Below are 18,780 nucleotides of genomic sequence, written 5' to 3'. Positions count from 1 at the left end.
TCAGTGGATTTGGCATCCTGTGTACCGCCGGCAAGGCCGTGGGTTCGTAACACACGTCTTGCCCACCGTTTCTCCGTGGATCTCGGTCACACGAGAATAACCCGTTATAGTACCTCCTCCTTTCCTCACACAGTCAAGCTGTGGAATGCTCTGCCTTCTTCTGTGTTTCCATGCTCTTACAATCTGTCTCACTTTAAAAAGCTGGTTTTCCGGCATCTTCGTGGTGTAGATTAATACAGTATAACCTTTTTTTCTATATTTTCAATTTCTTTCCGTTCTTTTTTTTTTCGCCCCCCCAGGCCCGCGTAGGATCGTTTGACCTGTGCCCGGGTGGGCTAATTCATAAAAAAAAAAAAAAAAAAAAAAGTATGGCGGATACCATAATAGGTTAATGATTTGACACCATGTACAAAAAGGGATAAGGATAAATATTAAGAAAATTTCTTTATAGTTTTGTTTACATCATGATAATTTATATACCATTACAATGCTCAGTCAATACCACTCTGAACTCCAGTCGTAAGAGACAAAAGTTCAATCCCATGGCCAGGCAGGCAGGATTGGTGTTGTGATATTCATTATTGTGGGCACTGAACTTTTTACCTGTCATGTCAGGGTTCCAGACTAAGTTAACATTTCATAGTTAGCTATATACAGTATTTGACATTTTACAGAACATAAAAAAATTTATTTATTTTTATTATTATTATTATTTTTTTTCTTCTTCTTCTTCTTCTTCTTCTTCTTCTTCTTCTTCTTCTTCCTTCTTCTTCTTCTTAAAGTGGACTAGCCCACCGGCATAGCTCACTGACTCACTTAAGGACCTGGGGAAAATGTAATAATAATAATAATAATAATAATAATAATAATAATAATAATAATAATAATAATAATAATAATAATAATAATAATAATAAAAAGAAATAAAAAAATAAAAAAAAAAAAGATCAAGAGTGAGAAACAATATATGTATGTTGTGTTGTCAATAGTAAGAAAAACAATTGAAACCCTGCAATTGTGTGTAAATGAGGCAGAAAGTCAGATCAGCAACCTGGGACTTGGTCACAATAGCAGGGTCTACCATTAGACAACACATTATGCTTCCAATATCTTCCCAGGTGGTAGTACCTCCCTGTTTGATAGCTGCCTACTACCTTTAATTAACTTTTGATGCTATTCTTGTTGATTGATTATTGTGGTCTTTTGTTTTAGGACTTCTTGGAGAGTTGTCGAGCCAGTACACTCCTGGCAGAGCTGACAGATGACGAGCTGCCTGATCCAGATGATGACGAGAATGACGATGATGACAACGATGACGATGATGAAGACTATGAGGAAGAGGAGGAGTGCTATGAAGTAACTGTAAGCTTATACACCACACATTTGTTCACCTATAACACTTATGACATTAATCAAATTTATGATCTGGTTCATAGAAATCCAGAGGACAACTATTTTTCCTGAATGACACCCCTAGGTTTCTTGTGACTGATTATTTTCATGCCAAAAATAAATCATAACACATGCAACCATTTTCAAAATTGAATTGAAAATTATAAACTCCCACAAAAGCTCTGGCTGTTTGGTTGAGATATTTGTGACGTCACTAAAGGAAAGAAGACTACCATCTTCAGTTATTAAAAAAAGAAAAAGAAAAAAAAAATCCTCATTTACAGTTAGACTACATCCGTTAAAGATTAACGTGATAAAACTACCTAAATTTAGAACAACTATATAGATAATGTTAATAAATATTGGTAACTGATTCATTATTTTTTTCATATAAACAAGTTTCGAAGAAAAGACGTCTTGGCAACCACCAGACTGAGGGAGACAAGGGACGTGGGTCACGTGGCCAGTTGTACTCAGTTACCATTCAGCTTTGATGAGGGGTGCATGTGTAAGGTTAATACCATATTAATTTTTTTAACTTTTATTTTTAAGTTGTAATATATTGTTTAATTCCCTAACTGTATAGATTTACATTATGTAAAGTTTTTGAATCAAAATTTTGATCTTTAACTTCACTGAAGCAACTACCTGTGTCATTAATTACCACTGACTTAGTAAACTATTGTATTGAGGCCTTCCTCTACTGACATTCTCCTTAGCACTAGGGGCTTGAAAGGGTTGCCAGACGTTATATATATTTTTTTTTGCCAGGGTTATACAACATTATTTTTAAGTTTATATCCAATTTATGGAAAGGACCAACAATAATACTAAATAAAACCCAAATGTGGCTGGAGTAGACCTTTATGTAAAATTGTTTTGGATTTAAATTTATTCTCATAGAAGTCTTGGTTATGGGTCCCCTCTGAATTATTGATGAGAAGTTGTTTTTTGCTGTCAGTAAACAAGAACTGTACCTGTGTCAAGTTTAAGATTGCCAAGCTTTTCCATGTTAAGCATTTAGCAAATACTGTATAGTGATTAGAGGAACTCTTTTTCTGTTGATAAGTCATCTGTTTTGTTATTTGTTTTTCTATACCCAAGTGTATATATTTTTTGCTAACATTTTAATTTTTATCTGTCAGTGTTTTATTCTGTTTTCCTCTCATTTTTGGGGGGATTTTTTATTAAATATACAGTATATATATTTTTTTACATGGAAATTTGCTATTTAAGATTTTTATGACCTATGTATCCTGACAAATGACCCTTTAAATACCATCACCTGGCAGCTCCAGGCTGAGTGGGAGGGACACATTATCCACGTGGACCTAAAGTCTCGATAGTCTCTTGACTGACTGAGTGAGAAGGCTGCTTGCTGCAAATCATTGTTCACTTGCATGATATGTCCTTTTCATTAAGTATTGCATGCCTCTTGGACAGTGGCAGCCTCTGCCTGGAATTGTTTGGTGATATCTCATAGGTTATAAACTTCATCATTTAATCATAAATAGGAATTTTCCCATTTCATTGCACAACATTTCTCTCTCTCTCTTTTTATTTATTTTGTTTATTTATTAATTTTGTACAGGAATACATTCATAACTTTGGAATGAGACAAAAACTTTAGATACTGTATGATTTAATTCAAAACTCTTTTTACCTGAACCCATGTTTTTAACTCGTCTTCATGAAATTCATGTCATAGTCAATACAAACAATGCTAATGTTTTTTTATCCAAGGCAAGTTTGTTTTGCCTTCTGTCTACATTTGTTAATATTTAAGGCAGAATCACAATCTCATAGTAGATTTAGATTACAAATCTTCAACAGGTTCGGAATGGCAAGAGAAGAGGTTGGGATGATGACTTTGTAATAAAGACAGTTTCAACGCTTATCCCAGCGTTTGATCCTCGGCCAGGCCGCACTAATGTCAACCAAACACAAGGTTAGTGTTACAGTCTATTTATGTGCTGTACATTCCGTAATGTGTTTTACATTAAAAACAGATTGATATGATATACTGTACATTCTGTATACCCTGTACATGTAGGTGGTGATGCATTATCTAAATAACACTGTGTTGCTTTTAACTTGTAGATAACCAATAATTTACTTCCAAGAGGAAATTAACTTATAAAGAGGGGTTATCTTAGTGTACTTTTGATTTTTATTTATTTTTCTGTAGTGATGAATCTAAGGATGGTCAAACTGCAGAATCCTGTTATGGAATTTTGCAAAATGCTCTTGTGATATTAGTTGAATTTAAAACTAGAAATTCTAAAGTGATACTAAATATGTCCAGTATCTCAAAAGAGGATCTGTCCTCACTGTATGAAACATTATGAGGCCATGCATTTACTTTGGTATTGTATATAGTTTTTCATAAGTAATGCTGTCTGCATTTATTTCGGCATAATTAATATAATGTTCGGTTACCAAATGTAGTAGGATTAGTATGCCACAGAGCCACGCATACCAACCCTCCCGGGACATCATAAGTTGCATGCAGCTTATCGAAAGTCATCGGACCCATCCTGGCAGATAATTTTTTGCGATACTCTACAAACTATATTCAATAAATTCCTCAGTGAGGAAGCCTGGGAATAAAATAATAAATCCCTTTTGTATAGAGGTACTGTGACAATAAGTTATAAGTAACCAACGTAAAGTCAGAATACATGAAATTTAGAAGTTTTATTTACGGCTAGGGAAATTAAGAGAAGTAATAGAAAAGGTGTAAATTAAGAGAGGTGATAGAAGAAAAATGAAGGTGTAAATTAAGAGGGTGATAGAAGAAAGAATGAAGGTGTAAATTAAGAAATGATAGAAGAAAAATGAAGGTGTAAATTAAGAGAGGTGATAGAAGAAAGAATGAAGGTGTAAATTAAGAGAAATGATTGAAGAAAAGAATGAAGGTGTAAATTAAAAGAAAGTGATAGAAGAAAGAATGAAGGTGTAAATTAAAGAGAGGTGATAGAAGAAAGAATGAAGGTGTAAATTAAGAGAAATGATTGAAGAAAGAATGAAGGTGTAAATTCAGAGAAATGATTGAAGAAAGAATGAAGGTGTAAATTCAGAGGTGATAGAAGAAAGAATGAAGGTGTAAATTAAGAGAGGTGATAGAAGAAAGAATGAAGGTGTAAATTCAGAGGTGATAGAAGAAAGAATGAAGGTGTAAATTAAGAGAAATGATTGAAGAAAAGAATGAAGGTGTAAATTCAGAGAGGTGATAGAAGAAAGAATGAAGGTGTAAATTAAGAGAAATGATTAGAAGAAAAGAATGAAGGTGTAAATTCAGAGGTGATAGAAGAAGAAAGAATGAAGGTGTAAATTAAGAGGTGATTGGAAGAAAGAATGAAGGTGTAAATTAAGAGGTGATAGAAGAAAGAATGAAGGTGTAAATTAAGAGAAATGATTGAAGAAAGAATGAAGGTGTAAATTCAGAGGTGATAGAAGAAAGAATGAAGGTGTAAATTAAGAGAAATGATTGAAGAAAGAATGAAGGTGTAAATTCAGAGGTGATAGAAGAAAGAATGAAGGTGTAAATTAAGAGAGGTGATAGAAGAAAGAATGAAGGTGTAAATTAAGAGAGGTGATAGAAGAATGAAAGTGTAAATTAAGAGAAGTGATGGAAGAAAGATTGAAAGTGTGAATTAAGAATGATGATAGAAGAGAGAGTGAAGGTGTGAATTAACCCTTAGTCTTTGGTTCACGTCCTGTGTCGTGTGTCTGTAGAGCTTCAGTTCATGTCACGTGAAGTTTTGATCTTTCATGGGCCTATTTGAATAAAAAGGGTAGGCCTGGCTAGATTATGTTGCCTTAACCCCAGAGATTAAGGAAGGTGATAGAAGAAAGAATGAATGTGTGAGAAAGATATGTAGTATGAATTGTTTAGGAGGACATGGACATGTGAAAGGGTTGGTGAAGGATTGGCTTGTCAAGAAAATTAACTAATTGTGTATAATGAAGGCATAATGGACAGGTAGCTTTATAAAGATGATTGGATGAATTAAATATTAAGGTGATGCAGTGGCAGTGGACAGTGTTGTGCATCAAGAAGAATGACTAGACACCATTTAGAAGTACAGGAGGAGTGTATGAAAGTAGAGGAGTAAATGGACAAGACAATCTCTTTGATGAATCAACTTTGTGAGTATGATTAATAGTGTTAAAGCATTTAGTGTAGAAATCTTAATTCAAAATATGATGAATGCACAAGGTTTTGCTTATGTTACTTGTATATTATTTGTCAATGAAGTGACCCATTCCCCAATTATGTAACTGTGTATTTTCAGCCTTTTTTCTGCTATGTTCTTTCAGTAAACTGCTAATTATTATTATTATTATTATTATTATTATTATTATGGTTGGTGTGCCCTATTTATTTGCAAATGGAGTAAGATTAACCATTGTGGCACTGCTATAGGGTGAGATAAATATTTATTTTGCTGAAATATAAAGATTAGATTGATTTACCACTTAAAGTGAACACTTTTCAATTTTGTGCAGTTATCTGTAAATTGTATTGTGTAAGTTGTATGTTGGACTAACTTAGTACAGGATCTTTAGCCTAATTTGCTCTCATATCCTGTATGGTGATTAGTGTTACCAGCTATATTTGTTATGGTTGATTTTTTTAAAGTACCCCTTGATCCGTTCCACGCATGAGTGAGTAAGAGGTAAAGATATTAGATAGATTGTACAGTAATGTTTAATATGTAATCTTTTCAGATCTGGAGATTCCAGCCCCTGGTACAGAAGACCATCTGTGTGATGCTCCTAGTGAAGTAGTCAGTGGCCCTCGGCTTAGTTTAACTCTACGTGGCCCCAATCTCCCTGGCATTCCTGAAGTTGAAGTACCAATAACCAAGAAAACTTCCACAATCTTTGCTGCCGTCCAGACTTTAGTCCATGCTGCCAATTTCCCTTCCCGACAAGAGAGACTGAGACGAATTTGGGAACCTACATACACGTAAGCTTATCCTCATTATTAGGCCTTTATATGATGAAAATAATCTCTTGATGCTATATGAATCATGGCATCAGGGTTGGTTTATACAGTATATTGGTAATTAAACTAAATAGGAAATTTCACCTATTTCTTGCATCTCTTGCAAGCAAGTTTCTAAATGTAAATAATGAATTAGTTTCAGAATATTAATGCAGTGATTATACACAGCATGATAAAAATTTATTTGGGCCATTGTTGTAAACACTCCCCACCCCCAAAATAATTGGTTTTTCTCAGATAAGGTCTTGATAGTACCTCAGCTGATGTGCTGCACAGTATTGAGTTGGGTTTTTGTCACCACTTGACACTGGTCAATAAAAAATTATTTAATTTTATGCGTCAGGTATTTGGCATATTTTTCCTTATATTGTATATCTCACAGTAGACTTATGCTTTGATATAGCGCCCACTGGTGCTATTCTCTACTCTTTATCTGGCTCAGTGATCACTCTCCTCTTGTTGCACTGGATTCATTTTTATACCTCACTTTACTCTTAGGGGCCATGGTTAAGGGCAAAGTACAAAGGAAATTTCATTAGGCATAGCCCACAACAATTATTTTTTTTGTTTTCCACTGCTGGCTTATTTTTAATTACATGGAGTAAAAAAAAAAAGGGTGTAATTTTAAGTTACTGGGTAAATGAAGGAGGTTAAATGGATTTTGTTACATGCACAGGAAGTTCTGGGATAAATAGGAAAGCTTTTAGGGTAATCAACCACAGTTCCTATTTCATTATTGATACTAAATAAAGATATGCTGTGGATTGAATCCACAAAGTCAGATTAATGTGCCAAGAAAGTTAATAGGTGTACAGATAATCTTGCTGTAAATACTGTAATCAGAACAGTGAAATTCAAATCCATGAATGTAAAGGATTCGCTGTACAGTATATAAAAATAAAATTTATGATAAAATGTGTTCATGATGAACCTACTTTTGATAGGCTTGTGTATGGAGAGGCCCGAGAGGATGAGGGAACTGAAGGAGAAACCTCTGGTGTCCAGCTACTCAATCGCCGTAATTCAAGGACTAATATCTTGACTGAGGCATCTGGCAGCTTTGCTCAGCCTCCCAGTACCCTGACAACTGGTGATCCATCTGTTGAAGACGTGTTACAACTCCTGCGCCAACTGTATATATTAGCACATGAAGATAAAGGTTTGCTTTATTAGCTATATAAATTGTCTTTGGTTCATGATAATGTACACAAATTATGTGAGGTTAGTTTCAAATAATGTTTATATAATAAACATTTTCAATTTAACAAAATAGAAGAAAGGGAATCACATACATCATTTGCAAAATGGTAGATAGGAAGGGTAGACAAACACTTGATGTGCAGTGATGTGAGAAAGTATTAAAATTAAATCTGTTGTTCATTGCATCAAATTTAAAAATTTAAGATTGAATGTTGCATAAAGTTTTATTGCAAATCTTCAATTCTCAGGTATTAATAATTATAAAAAAAATCAAATTGTCTGATGTTCCCACATTCATTTTAAGGATACACAGGATAACAATAAACTTATTGGACATTGGAACATATTTCCTCACATTCAATGACATTTAAGAGCTTTGGAAACCATCAGCTAAAGGTCTATTTAATCTGTTTGAGGTCTCTATTTTGTTTGGCCATGAATGAACCTGCTTAGCGTGAGGGGTGATGGTTCTTCAGCAATGATAGTGGATAGCATTTCATTGATTACCAGTACTCTTATGCATGTCAGGCAGTCGGTACTGATCAGCTTAAAATTATACAAAGGAAGGGAGACCCCCAGAGAATTGTCAGCCATCATTCTATCCAAAACTGTTATTGAGTAGTAAAACTCATATATCACTATTTTATAAGACTTACCAGTTTATTCCTCAGAAAAGTATTTAGTTTTTTCTCTTGCAGATAAATCTGGTCAGATTATAGATGCTTTTGGTGTTCGTCGTGAGGAGTTCGAGTCTAAAAAAGTTGGGAACAAACTAGTGCAACAGGTATGTACAAAAGAATTTTTTTTACTGTTCTGTGCATCTGGTGTATCTGCTCTCAGGCAGGGAAACCTGTGAACGCTTTCATCAGCACTTCATAAACAAATTCAGACATTTTATACACTTTTGTGTATGTGTAAACTGTCCTAACTCTCATTTTCTTTTTAATATGTGGGTGCTTTTGAAGATTCGGCTTTTGAGTTTAGACATTTGAATGTCCTGACTTGGTATCCAAAATGTTGGTCAAACATTGTATTCCTACATGTTTGTATCTACAGGTAGTTCTGCTATAACGCGATAATTGTGTTCTTGTAAAATATCGTGTTATAGAAAATCGCGTAATAGAAATAACAGGGCTTATGGAGAAAATAGGGTTGGGTGCAGATTACTCGAAATCGAAAAGATTTAGTAGTTAGCCTAACACAAAGGATATACGGTCTAAATAAATGTTACATTCATATCTAATAATGAAATCATACAGTAAATGTAACACTTTACTTGATGGGGAGAAAGGGTGATTTTGAGGTTGATAAAATCGAGCTTCTCTTCTAGTATATCCTTTCTTTCTGATCATCACCGCTTCTTGTTGATATTCTTCTTTACTATATTCACAAAATTGGAGAAATAGTAAGCAAAAATCGCGTTATAGCAAACAAGCGTTAAGCGTTATACAAATATCGTTCCTAATTCATAAATCGCGTTAGAGCAAATTCGCGTTATCAAAACACGCGTTATAGCAGAAATCACTGTACCCTGTCACGAGTTTGGACAAAAAAAGTGTCCATGATACAGTATAACTATGTTAGTACTGTACATAATATTGTGAGGATACACTTGAACTTTAATAATACAATTTTCATATTGCATTTCAGGTTGGTGAGGCTGTAGTGCTAGCATGTGGTGCACTGCCATCATGGTGTGAAGACTTAACTTATGCCACCCCTATGCTCTTCCCATTTGATACTAGACATCTTTATTTCAATTGTACAGCATTTGGTCCTGAAAGGTAGGATTCTTTATTTCTTTTATAGATTAATTCATAATCTATAATGTCTAGAAAGGTTACTACCATTTTTTTTAATATTTTATATATTAAGTAACAAGGGAACAAGGACATAAGAAAGATAAACTTGATATAAGTGTATTATAAAGATTTTCAAACTTTTAAAAAAATAATTTTTTTTTTTTAATAAAGATTTTCAGATGTTAAACAAATGTCTTAATTTCTTACCATACAACTTCGTAATTTCAGATCTTTAGTATGGCTACAGAGCCAGAGAGATGTGAGTGTTGAGCGACGTGGAGGGTTGAGAAGAGATGACCCTCATGAGTACGGTAGGACGTCTCAAGCATGAGAGAGTCACTGTACCCCGTGGCTCGAATCTTCTTCAGTGGGCTCAGCAGGTACCAGTTGAATTTTTATATTAACAATAGAACCTCATTCAACCGAAATTCTCAAATAACTGAAAAAAAAAATACAAAGTACAAATCATTTTCAAATAACCGTACTTGTCCAGAGACAACCGGGCTCCAATTCAGATTTCCCGTCATCCGCAGATGGGGGGGTGGTTCGGGATACTCTCATGGTAGTGCTGATGGATTTGTTTACAAGTGCATTGCTCCATGTGCCTGATCTGTGATCCCTCTTCTTTGGATTATTTTATCCATGTTTTTTGGGTGCAATGACCCTTAAGCAGTATAGTACAGCAAACCCCATATATAGCAGACACACTCTATAACGGACCTTGACTTTAACGGGCTCTGACTCGTTCGGGCTAGATTCATATATTTACAGCACACAGATGCTACCCACTCCTTCGCGATATTCACCTTTATTTTTGTATGATGGTGCTAGATTCAACTTCATTTGTATAATAGCATTGTAGAGCAATCATTATTTTGTGAAGTACACATCTAAAAAAAAATATGATGGAAAGTAATGTCAGCAACAAACTTTCATGCCACAATTGTCATCAGTTGAGCATGCCTTGCCCACCTTAGGTGGTTAATGTGCAGCTGTTTCCTACCTCAAGCAAAGCAAAGCATAGCATGATACAGTGGGGGTATGCTATAACGAATCTAATTGGTTCTAGAACCTTGTTCACATCGCATTCGCTCATGATAGGATTAATCCGCTCCAGGCCCCAAATACAACCAATTTAACACTCAGAAAATATAATATAAAATTGAAAAAATTGTAAAAAAGTGCATAAATATGCATCTAAACCCCTGAAATAAAGAATATAATTAATACTTGTAAAAAAAAACAATAAATTATTAAAAAAAACAAAAGAAAAAAATTTTGTTGTAGGAGTTTCGTCATATATATTTCCTATTTATAGGTAAAACCGTAGTTATAGGAATATTCGTAATAGAATCCATTCGTTATCGCATACCCCACTGTATTATGGTGTTGAAGTGCTTTAATATAGTAATATTGTAGTGTTGAGGTGCTTAAATACAGTTAGATGGAACAATTGGTTCAAAGCACTTCTGGGGAGGAGAGATTTCTGGGTATCCAGATGACTTTCTCAAACCCGAAAAATCCCTATTCCTGGATTTTTTCGATTACTGGGAAAAGTTTTTGAGAGTAAACTACGCATCAAGCATAAACAGACACTAGCCTACATCCCGAGAATGTTTCTGGGTGCTGGGGAAAGTTTCCCAAGAGTTTAATCTACCAGAGTCTGTAAAAGCAGTTTTAATTAAGTTGTCTCAGTCCTCCAGCCACTCACCCACCCTATTCCCACACACAATTCACTTCCCACTCTTGATTTTACTTATTTTATCGTTGATCTTCTTTATTGCCAAGTCACACTTGATGATTCAAATGATATTTCTACAACTTTTATGGTTTCTTAAGTACTGCATTGTAATAATGGCATGTGCACATCCTTCTCACAGCCAAAAAGCACCTGTGTGTTATGGTTATTTCTAGAATATATCCTTATAATCTTATTTTATATCTTTATATTACTGTACAATTTACTGTATTTTCCTCATTCATGAGGCATACTTGCACATTGAAATGACTTCTGCAATTTTTTTTAGTTCCTACATAACATTGGCATGAGTGCCAAGTGTTTTGTGAAATGGAAGACAAAAGAATATAGTGTACTGTATTATCATTCATACTCTATATTTTTTATATTCTTTTAAGGAATTATCAGCTTCCAAATAGACTGTACAAGTATTTATTTATTTTTAATTTATTTATTTTTTATTTAAGTATGAATACAATGATGTTTTCTTTATTCTATTATTCAGGAAGTAAAACAAACAAGGAATTAAGTTTATGTGAGTTGTGAAAGCAAACCCTGATGTAGCCATGGAAGAAAATTTAACTTAATCCAGGGAAAAAAATTTGGGTTTGAGGATCTCCATTTTGAGGGTCTTTACCTGTAGTATTTTTTTTATTGCAGGTGATGCGTGTCCATGCAAGTCGCAAGTCCATTTTGGAAGTTGAGTCTCGTGAGGAAGAAGGTACTGGTCTTGGCCCTATTTGGAATTCTATGCTCTTGTGGCTGGAGAATTGCAAATTGCAACTTATCCATGTGGTTATGTGATGACCAAACAGCTGACCCAATCACTCCTCCAGCACTAAGGCGGCAGTGGTACTGGAGAATCACAAACAAGACCCCCAGGTTACTATATCTGGCGACAAGGAGGTCTCTCTTTCCCTCCCTCCCAAGATAGCACAGCTTGTGATCAAGTAGTTGAGTTATTCCACTTCCTGGGGATATTCTTGGCAAAGACTTTACAGGACAACAGACTCGTTGATCTGCCTTTGTCTCGTCCTTTCCTCAAGCTCATGTGTCATGGTGAGTTTGCCAATGTGAAGGACCGAGGCATCACTGGAATTTCCACTAAGCCCCGAGGACTTTCTTCCTTACCTGTAGAGGAGGACCTCATGACCTCCTCTATAATAAGTGAAGAGAGCGAAAAAGAGCTGGAGCTGGACCCGCCCAAATATCGTGTCGCAGATACTCATCCATGGTGAGGATAGTTATTGTTTCCACAAAACTTTTTGATGTTGACACTGCCATTTATAAGTTTGCCAACAGTCTGTCACCCTTCTTCCTCACTTCATATTTTCCCCCTCTTTCAAGTGTATTTTTTATTCCTTTTAATCTGAAACGGGATAAATCTTCATTAACCAAATATTACATTTAGCAGTAGCTCAAAGTATTCTTCCTCTCCCCATTTCCTCCTTTTTTTCACAATATATCCTTCCTTTTATTTTCAACTGTTATTTACATTTGTTTTCATGAGTTTCTCGGTTCATTCACTGTCTTTCAGTACAAATTTTTGTTCTCTTTAAAACTTTGTATTCATTGTCAGTCTGAATTTGCATACCTACACCATTCGTTTTACCCTCTTTTGAATATCCAATAATCCTTTCTACTTTGACCAATTTATAAACAGCTGATGCTCATTTAATATACTTTTCTCCAAGCTTTGCCAGCTTCTCATGCCACCATACATTTTTCTTATTTTTATTTCCTAATTTCTTGTACATATACATCTCAACTGCACTTTTTAACTGCTTCCAATCTTATTCAACTCCATTCTTACTTACATGTAATAATTTTCTGTCATCATTCCTGTATAATAAATTCTTTCCAGGTTCACCGGCTCCAACTCTGGAAGATCTGTGTGAGGTAGATCCTGAACGAGGAGCATTCATGCAACAGCTCAAGTCCCTGGTTTCCATAAAACAGCAGATCCTCAATGACACAATCCTCTCCGATGAAGATAGGCGCCTACAGCTCCACAATTTGGCCTTGCCATCAGCTCCTGACACCCAAGTAGCAGAGCCAGCAGCAGTTAGATTAGAAGATCTTTGTCTCACCATGCAGTATGCTGCTCCTTCTAGACACCTGGGATATACTGCAATTGAGCTTCAGACAGGTGGAACTGATCAAGAAGTGACCCTTGCCAATGTGGAAGACTACATTGACCTTACTCTCACCTGGGCTTTAGAAGTGGGTGTTAGAAGACAGTTGGATGCTTTCCGTGCAGGGTTTTGTGTGGTGTTTCCTTTGAAGAAATTGGGTGCATTTAGCCCAGATGAGCTGAGACTTATGCTGTGTGGTGACCAAGCACCCATATGGACTCGTGAGGATATCTTGGCATTCACTGAACCAAAGTTAGGATATACTCGAGAGTCTCCTGGCTTCTTGAGACTAGTAAACATCCTTGTAGGATTAACAGCAGAGGAACGTAAAGCCTTTTTACAGTTTACCACCGGCTGTTCTTCATTACCACCTGGTGGCCTTGCCAATCTTCATCCTCGCCTTACTGTAGTTCGCAAGGTAAGAGTCTTCACTGTCGTTGAATTGCATAGAATTTTAAATAATAGTTTTTTAAAGTATGTATAATGTCCATTCTTACATACTGTAAAACAAGTAGTTATATGGGCTTTTGTTTATCTGATTTAATGCAGAGAATGGCTTACCAAATGTAAAGTAGAGAAACTATAAAAAAATGGTAATACCTTAAAATAAAATAAATCACAGAACATTTGCAATTAGTGCTGTTATTTTTTTTCTGCAGGTTGATGCAGGAGATGGCTCCTACCCATCTGTAAACACTTGTGTCCATTACCTGAAGTTGCCAGATTACTCCTCAGAGAACATAATGAAGGAGAGGCTTCTCGCTGCTACGCGGGAGAAGGGCTTCCATCTCAACTAATCTCTAGAAAACTATAAGGACTGTAGACTCAGGTTTAAATAATAGAGTTTTCAAAACCCTAATGAAAACCTAGAAATTGCCGATTGTACTTGTGAAAAATTACTCACAAGTTAGAGGAAAGAAATATCTTCTCATTTATAGGAAAAATAAAAATATGATTATAAATTCATTTATTATTATTATTATTATTATTATTATTAGGAGGGAAATTTTTCAGTGGAGACAGTTTGAAGTTGTATAAAATATTTATAATTATGAAAAATATAATTTTTTATACTGTCTTTGAACTGATTTGTATACTTATCTTAGTACCTAGACTAGGTAAGTACTGTAGTTCTAAATATGGAATACATATTTACAAAAAAATACTTGGAAAATGTTCATATGGGACTTGAACAGTGCAAATTTTTTCGTGATACTTTACCAGTTACAAAATGTGGAAAAAACAATATAAATTTAAATGGTTAAAGAACTGAAAACTGTGACATTGACTGAACACTTTAACAAAGGATCCAGGAAATTGTTCTTTTAACAAATTGTTGTGCTAATAAGAAAATAGTACACAAAATGACAAGAGAATATGTATGCCTTTCCAAGAGGTTGCTTGAGAAAGTGCAAATATACACAACAAAGTGCAGCACTACCTAGTGAGTGAATGACTTGTATGAGTGCATAGAGCCATTGGTCATCTTTGTGTCTGTACAAGTAAATGTGGCCTATTTTCTAGCCAAGTGAAATGTGTGAGAAGAATGTGGATGTTGGTGCCAATCTGCATAAACGTTTCCCAAGAACAGGTATTTTTCATGGTGTAAAAGTGACATGATACTTGCATTTCTCTTGTCCTGACAGGTAGTGATAATATGTAGGCTGACAATGGCCAGTTGTTGTTTTATGTTGTCACCATTAGCTTATGTCTTTCTGTGATAACTGATGTGAAGGCATTGCATAGGCAGCAAATTGTATATAATTACATCACAAAGCATGCCACTGTTATAGTCGTGTGTCTCTATGTAGCAACTAAGCATTCAAGATTCTGATTGGAGGTTTTACTGTTGAGTAGGTGGTCGTGTGGTTGAGTAACCATTCTATAATACATGGGTCTGCTGTTAAGTGTCGGCTATTCTCACCTCGGCTTGTTAGCAAGGATCTCATGATAATTAACCATAATAAGCCCAATGTAGTAAATGCTTGAGTGTGTGATTTGATATATTGTTATAATCCATCCCAAGCATATTTCTTCTCTTGTCAACATTTCTGAAACTTAAACATATGGACATAATGGTCCTTGTCCTGAAGAGTCTGAGCTAGTTTTTGGTAACCAAGACAAGGCATTGACATGGTCTGTAGTTCCACTAAAAAGATTAGATAATTGTATACAGTACAGGTATTAGTCTCAAGCATGCAGGGTCAGATCATGCCATATTTGTATTTGAATCATTATTGGTGGCTTGACTATTGAATTGAGCTTTGTGCACAAGTTTGTAACATAGCTCCTTCTCTGCAATGTCAGTAGTAAGTTGGGACAAAGTAGTATGGGATTACAGGCTGACAACTCTTGATCTTGTCATGAAGGTTGTCATAGTCATGCTCTGTGTTGTGCCTTATATTTTTTTCCTTCACTTTTTTCTATTTCTTGATAATTTTGTTCTTTATATTGTATGGATAGTTGAAACCATGTGTATGAGTTTAACAGTGCATTCTAATTATTGTTAATCATATTCGTGAGTAAAATTTGGATAATATTTCATGAAATTATTGGCTGAATTTTTTGGGAGAAGATACTTCACAATACTGTAAAGAATTTGATTTTCTTAAATTTCAAATTTACAATGAAACAGAAAATACTTGTTCAGATGCAAGAGCAAAACACACACACACACACACACACACACATATATATATATATATATATATATATATATACCTATATATATATATATATATATATATATATATATATATATATATATATATATATATATATATATATTTATATATATATATATATATATAATACGCACATATATACAATGGGGTCTTTATTTACGCGGGTCTTGGTGTGCACGGTTATCACTTACATGATTGGTTGAAATGTGACCATAGCTGTAGCTTACACAGAAAGCCATGGGTAGCGGTACGTATAGCATTACTTTAATCATATTTTGCTTATTTAGATTAATTTGACGAAAAGGATGCTCTGGGTCACTCGAATTACTGAAAAATACACTGAGATATGGTGAGTGCTGGCAATATTGTTAAGGAGAGCAAGAACGATCAGCTGATAACGCTCTGTACTGTAAAACAAAGACCACAATAGCTCATCTAGGATTGAGTGTTGAATTAACCAGGCACCAAATGAACCTAAATAATATGGGAATTATGGTGAAATTGCATACTGACGTTATAAAGGGATCACTGGGTGACGAGTGCGGGAGGTGGTGAGTTGTTCTTTCCTTCCCTCCTCTGCCACCCCTCTCAGACTACGCACCAAAATATAATTTTGTATCTTAATATAATTCAGATTTTATTCCTGAAATTCTTACATCTTAATCTATTTAATAATAATAATAATCAACTTTTCAGAACCACATGGTTATTTCAGATTCATTTCAAATTCAAATTGTTTAATTAAATTTTGAAAAAAAAAACCATCAAAGTAACCCAAAATCTGAATTAACGCGGGCACAGTGTACTGGATATTACTTTCATCAGTTCAGGTCAGTAACATGAGATATTGAGGAAAAATTCATTTTTTCCCTGACTGTTTTTTTATATCTATTTTCTATTTAGTCCTTAATTACTTTATTTCTTTCATTTTTTCTATTCATGATTTCTCATACCTTATCATCACCCATTTTATGACTCAATAATTCAAAGAGAATTCAGTGACGATAACCGTGCCGCTCTGGAAATTGGTGATGAAGCTGAAATCACTTTGCGTCTGCAGTTGCTTTCAAAGGCTTTGAATCTGACTAGCCTTCACCCTCTGCCTTGGACCCCCATCGTATCCCAGAGCTTCTCACACCTCCACTAAACGGTGGAGACAGTGGAGTATCACATAATTAACTTCCTGGGACTTCTTAAAATATTTATTTAATAATGTAGATGCAGTTTATTGTGACATTATGTGTCATTTTTGGAAAGGTAAGTCCTTCTAAAGGAAAGGTCTGGTTAGTCCAATACAATATATCAGTAGCGATTGTAACACTGTTAAAGGGCATCGCTAGCGGATTTCTGATGCATGGAAATGTCTTGGTACAATATACAGGGGGTACCCGCAGAAAATGTGACACGTGTGTGTGTGTGTGTGTGTGTGTGTACACGTGTGTGTATATATTTATATATATATATATATACTGTATATATATATAATGGAAATGGCTCTTATTTGGCATGAACGGCCATTTGTAAAAGAATCGCTATATTTGTTTACTGCCTTCTTTACTCAAGGAGTAAGGTAGACATTAAAAATCAACAGTGGAAGTTTTCACATGCACCATTTAGCAGTCCAGTTTTTCTCACACTGTACTAGAATGATATGCCTAATTCTTTTACCTACAAAAGCTTGGGTCAGTCATAACTGGTAATGGGCTCTGGTGTACCTAACCCATTTACACTCAAATTTGTAGCAAAGCGATATATCATAGATAATACTTAATTAATCAGTTCTAGAAATTTTTCACAATAGAGAATAAAATCACGTGGCATAAGATAGCTGAAGGCAATTAAACATTAGCAGCAGGGGTAGTGTTAAATTAAATTCATATTTTTGTTTTTGTTATCCATCTTTATATCAAAAGAGTGAGCAGAAGTGTTAGAATGCAATATAAATAATGTGCATATACTGTATACTCATTTTGTACTACTAAATTTCCTTCCTTGTCTTTTACAACTATAAGTTGCTTCTTCATTTAGCTGTCTCATGCTCAAGATGTGAGCAAGTGTTCTCTAAAAGGTTGACAGGTTGTCTCATTTTCAACTTTTCTGTAGAAGCTGAAAATTAGCTCTGAATCATGATTTAATTTGGTACAGTCTTATATTTAAAAGCTGACTTATGTTTATCAAGTCCGCCAGTGTGTGATGCATGACGGAATAATCATTTAAACTGTGTCTAGGTTCAAAGTGCCTGTACATTATCATGATGTACTTGGATCTGTAATTATATATATATATATATATATATATATATATATATATATATATATATATATATATATATATATATATATATATATATATATATATATATATATATATATATATATATATATATATATATATATATATATATATATACACACACACACACACTCACATGTACACTCATGCATACATACAAACATAAACATGATTTATCTGTGAAAATATAAAATTAAAAAGTTCAACGTTATATGCAAATTATTTTTTTTACCTTTCTTAATAGGTAAGCAGGGAGTCTGTGATTATCTCTTGGAGTTGTGACCCTGCCTTGCCAGCTGTTCCCACTCTCTGATTTGGATTTGGAAAGAGCATCCAGCTGTAAAACTTGGCTTCAGTGTACCTTATCACATCTGGGTCACCAGAGCTGTGTCCATCCCCTGGTCCCTGCTGCATTTTCTGGCCTGGCACCCTGGGTCTATGGTGGTGAGCAAAGGTATCCTGTTCTGTTTTTACCTAATGGCTGAAAATATTGTAAGTGTAATGACAATGAGTTGGGATGGGG

General features: G+C 34.7%; 1 protein-coding gene across 1 annotated transcript in view; it reads left to right on the top strand.

Annotated features, from left to right (window-relative positions):
- LOC121876712 (E3 ubiquitin-protein ligase HECTD1-like) overlaps positions 1–15,945 on the top strand; it is a 49,384-nt gene extending 33,439 nt beyond the window's left edge. The window contains 14 exon segments of the mRNA XM_042382070.1: positions 1,213–1,362; positions 3,226–3,340; positions 6,127–6,367; positions 7,351–7,565; positions 8,305–8,390; positions 9,257–9,390; positions 9,637–9,717; positions 9,719–9,788; positions 11,807–11,882; positions 11,885–11,920; positions 11,923–11,987; positions 11,989–12,328; positions 13,002–13,699; positions 13,941–15,945. Coding sequence (XP_042238004.1) covers positions 1,213–1,362; positions 3,226–3,340; positions 6,127–6,367; positions 7,351–7,565; positions 8,305–8,390; positions 9,257–9,390; positions 9,637–9,717; positions 9,719–9,788; positions 11,807–11,882; positions 11,885–11,920; positions 11,923–11,987; positions 11,989–12,328; positions 13,002–13,699; positions 13,941–14,078 — 2,445 coding nt within the window. The 3' untranslated portion in view covers positions 14,079–15,945.
- Positions 15,946–18,780: the final 2,835 nt, after the last annotated feature.

The sequence above is a fragment of the Homarus americanus genome, unplaced genomic scaffold (assembly GCF_018991925.1).
Source record: "Homarus americanus isolate GMGI-L3 unplaced genomic scaffold, GMGI_Hamer_2.0 scaffold53604, whole genome shotgun sequence".
Lineage (NCBI taxonomy): Eukaryota > Metazoa > Arthropoda > Malacostraca > Decapoda > Nephropidae > Homarus > Homarus americanus.
The sequence above is the reverse complement of the archived record's forward strand: the minus strand, read 5'-3'. Positions and strand labels throughout refer to the sequence as shown.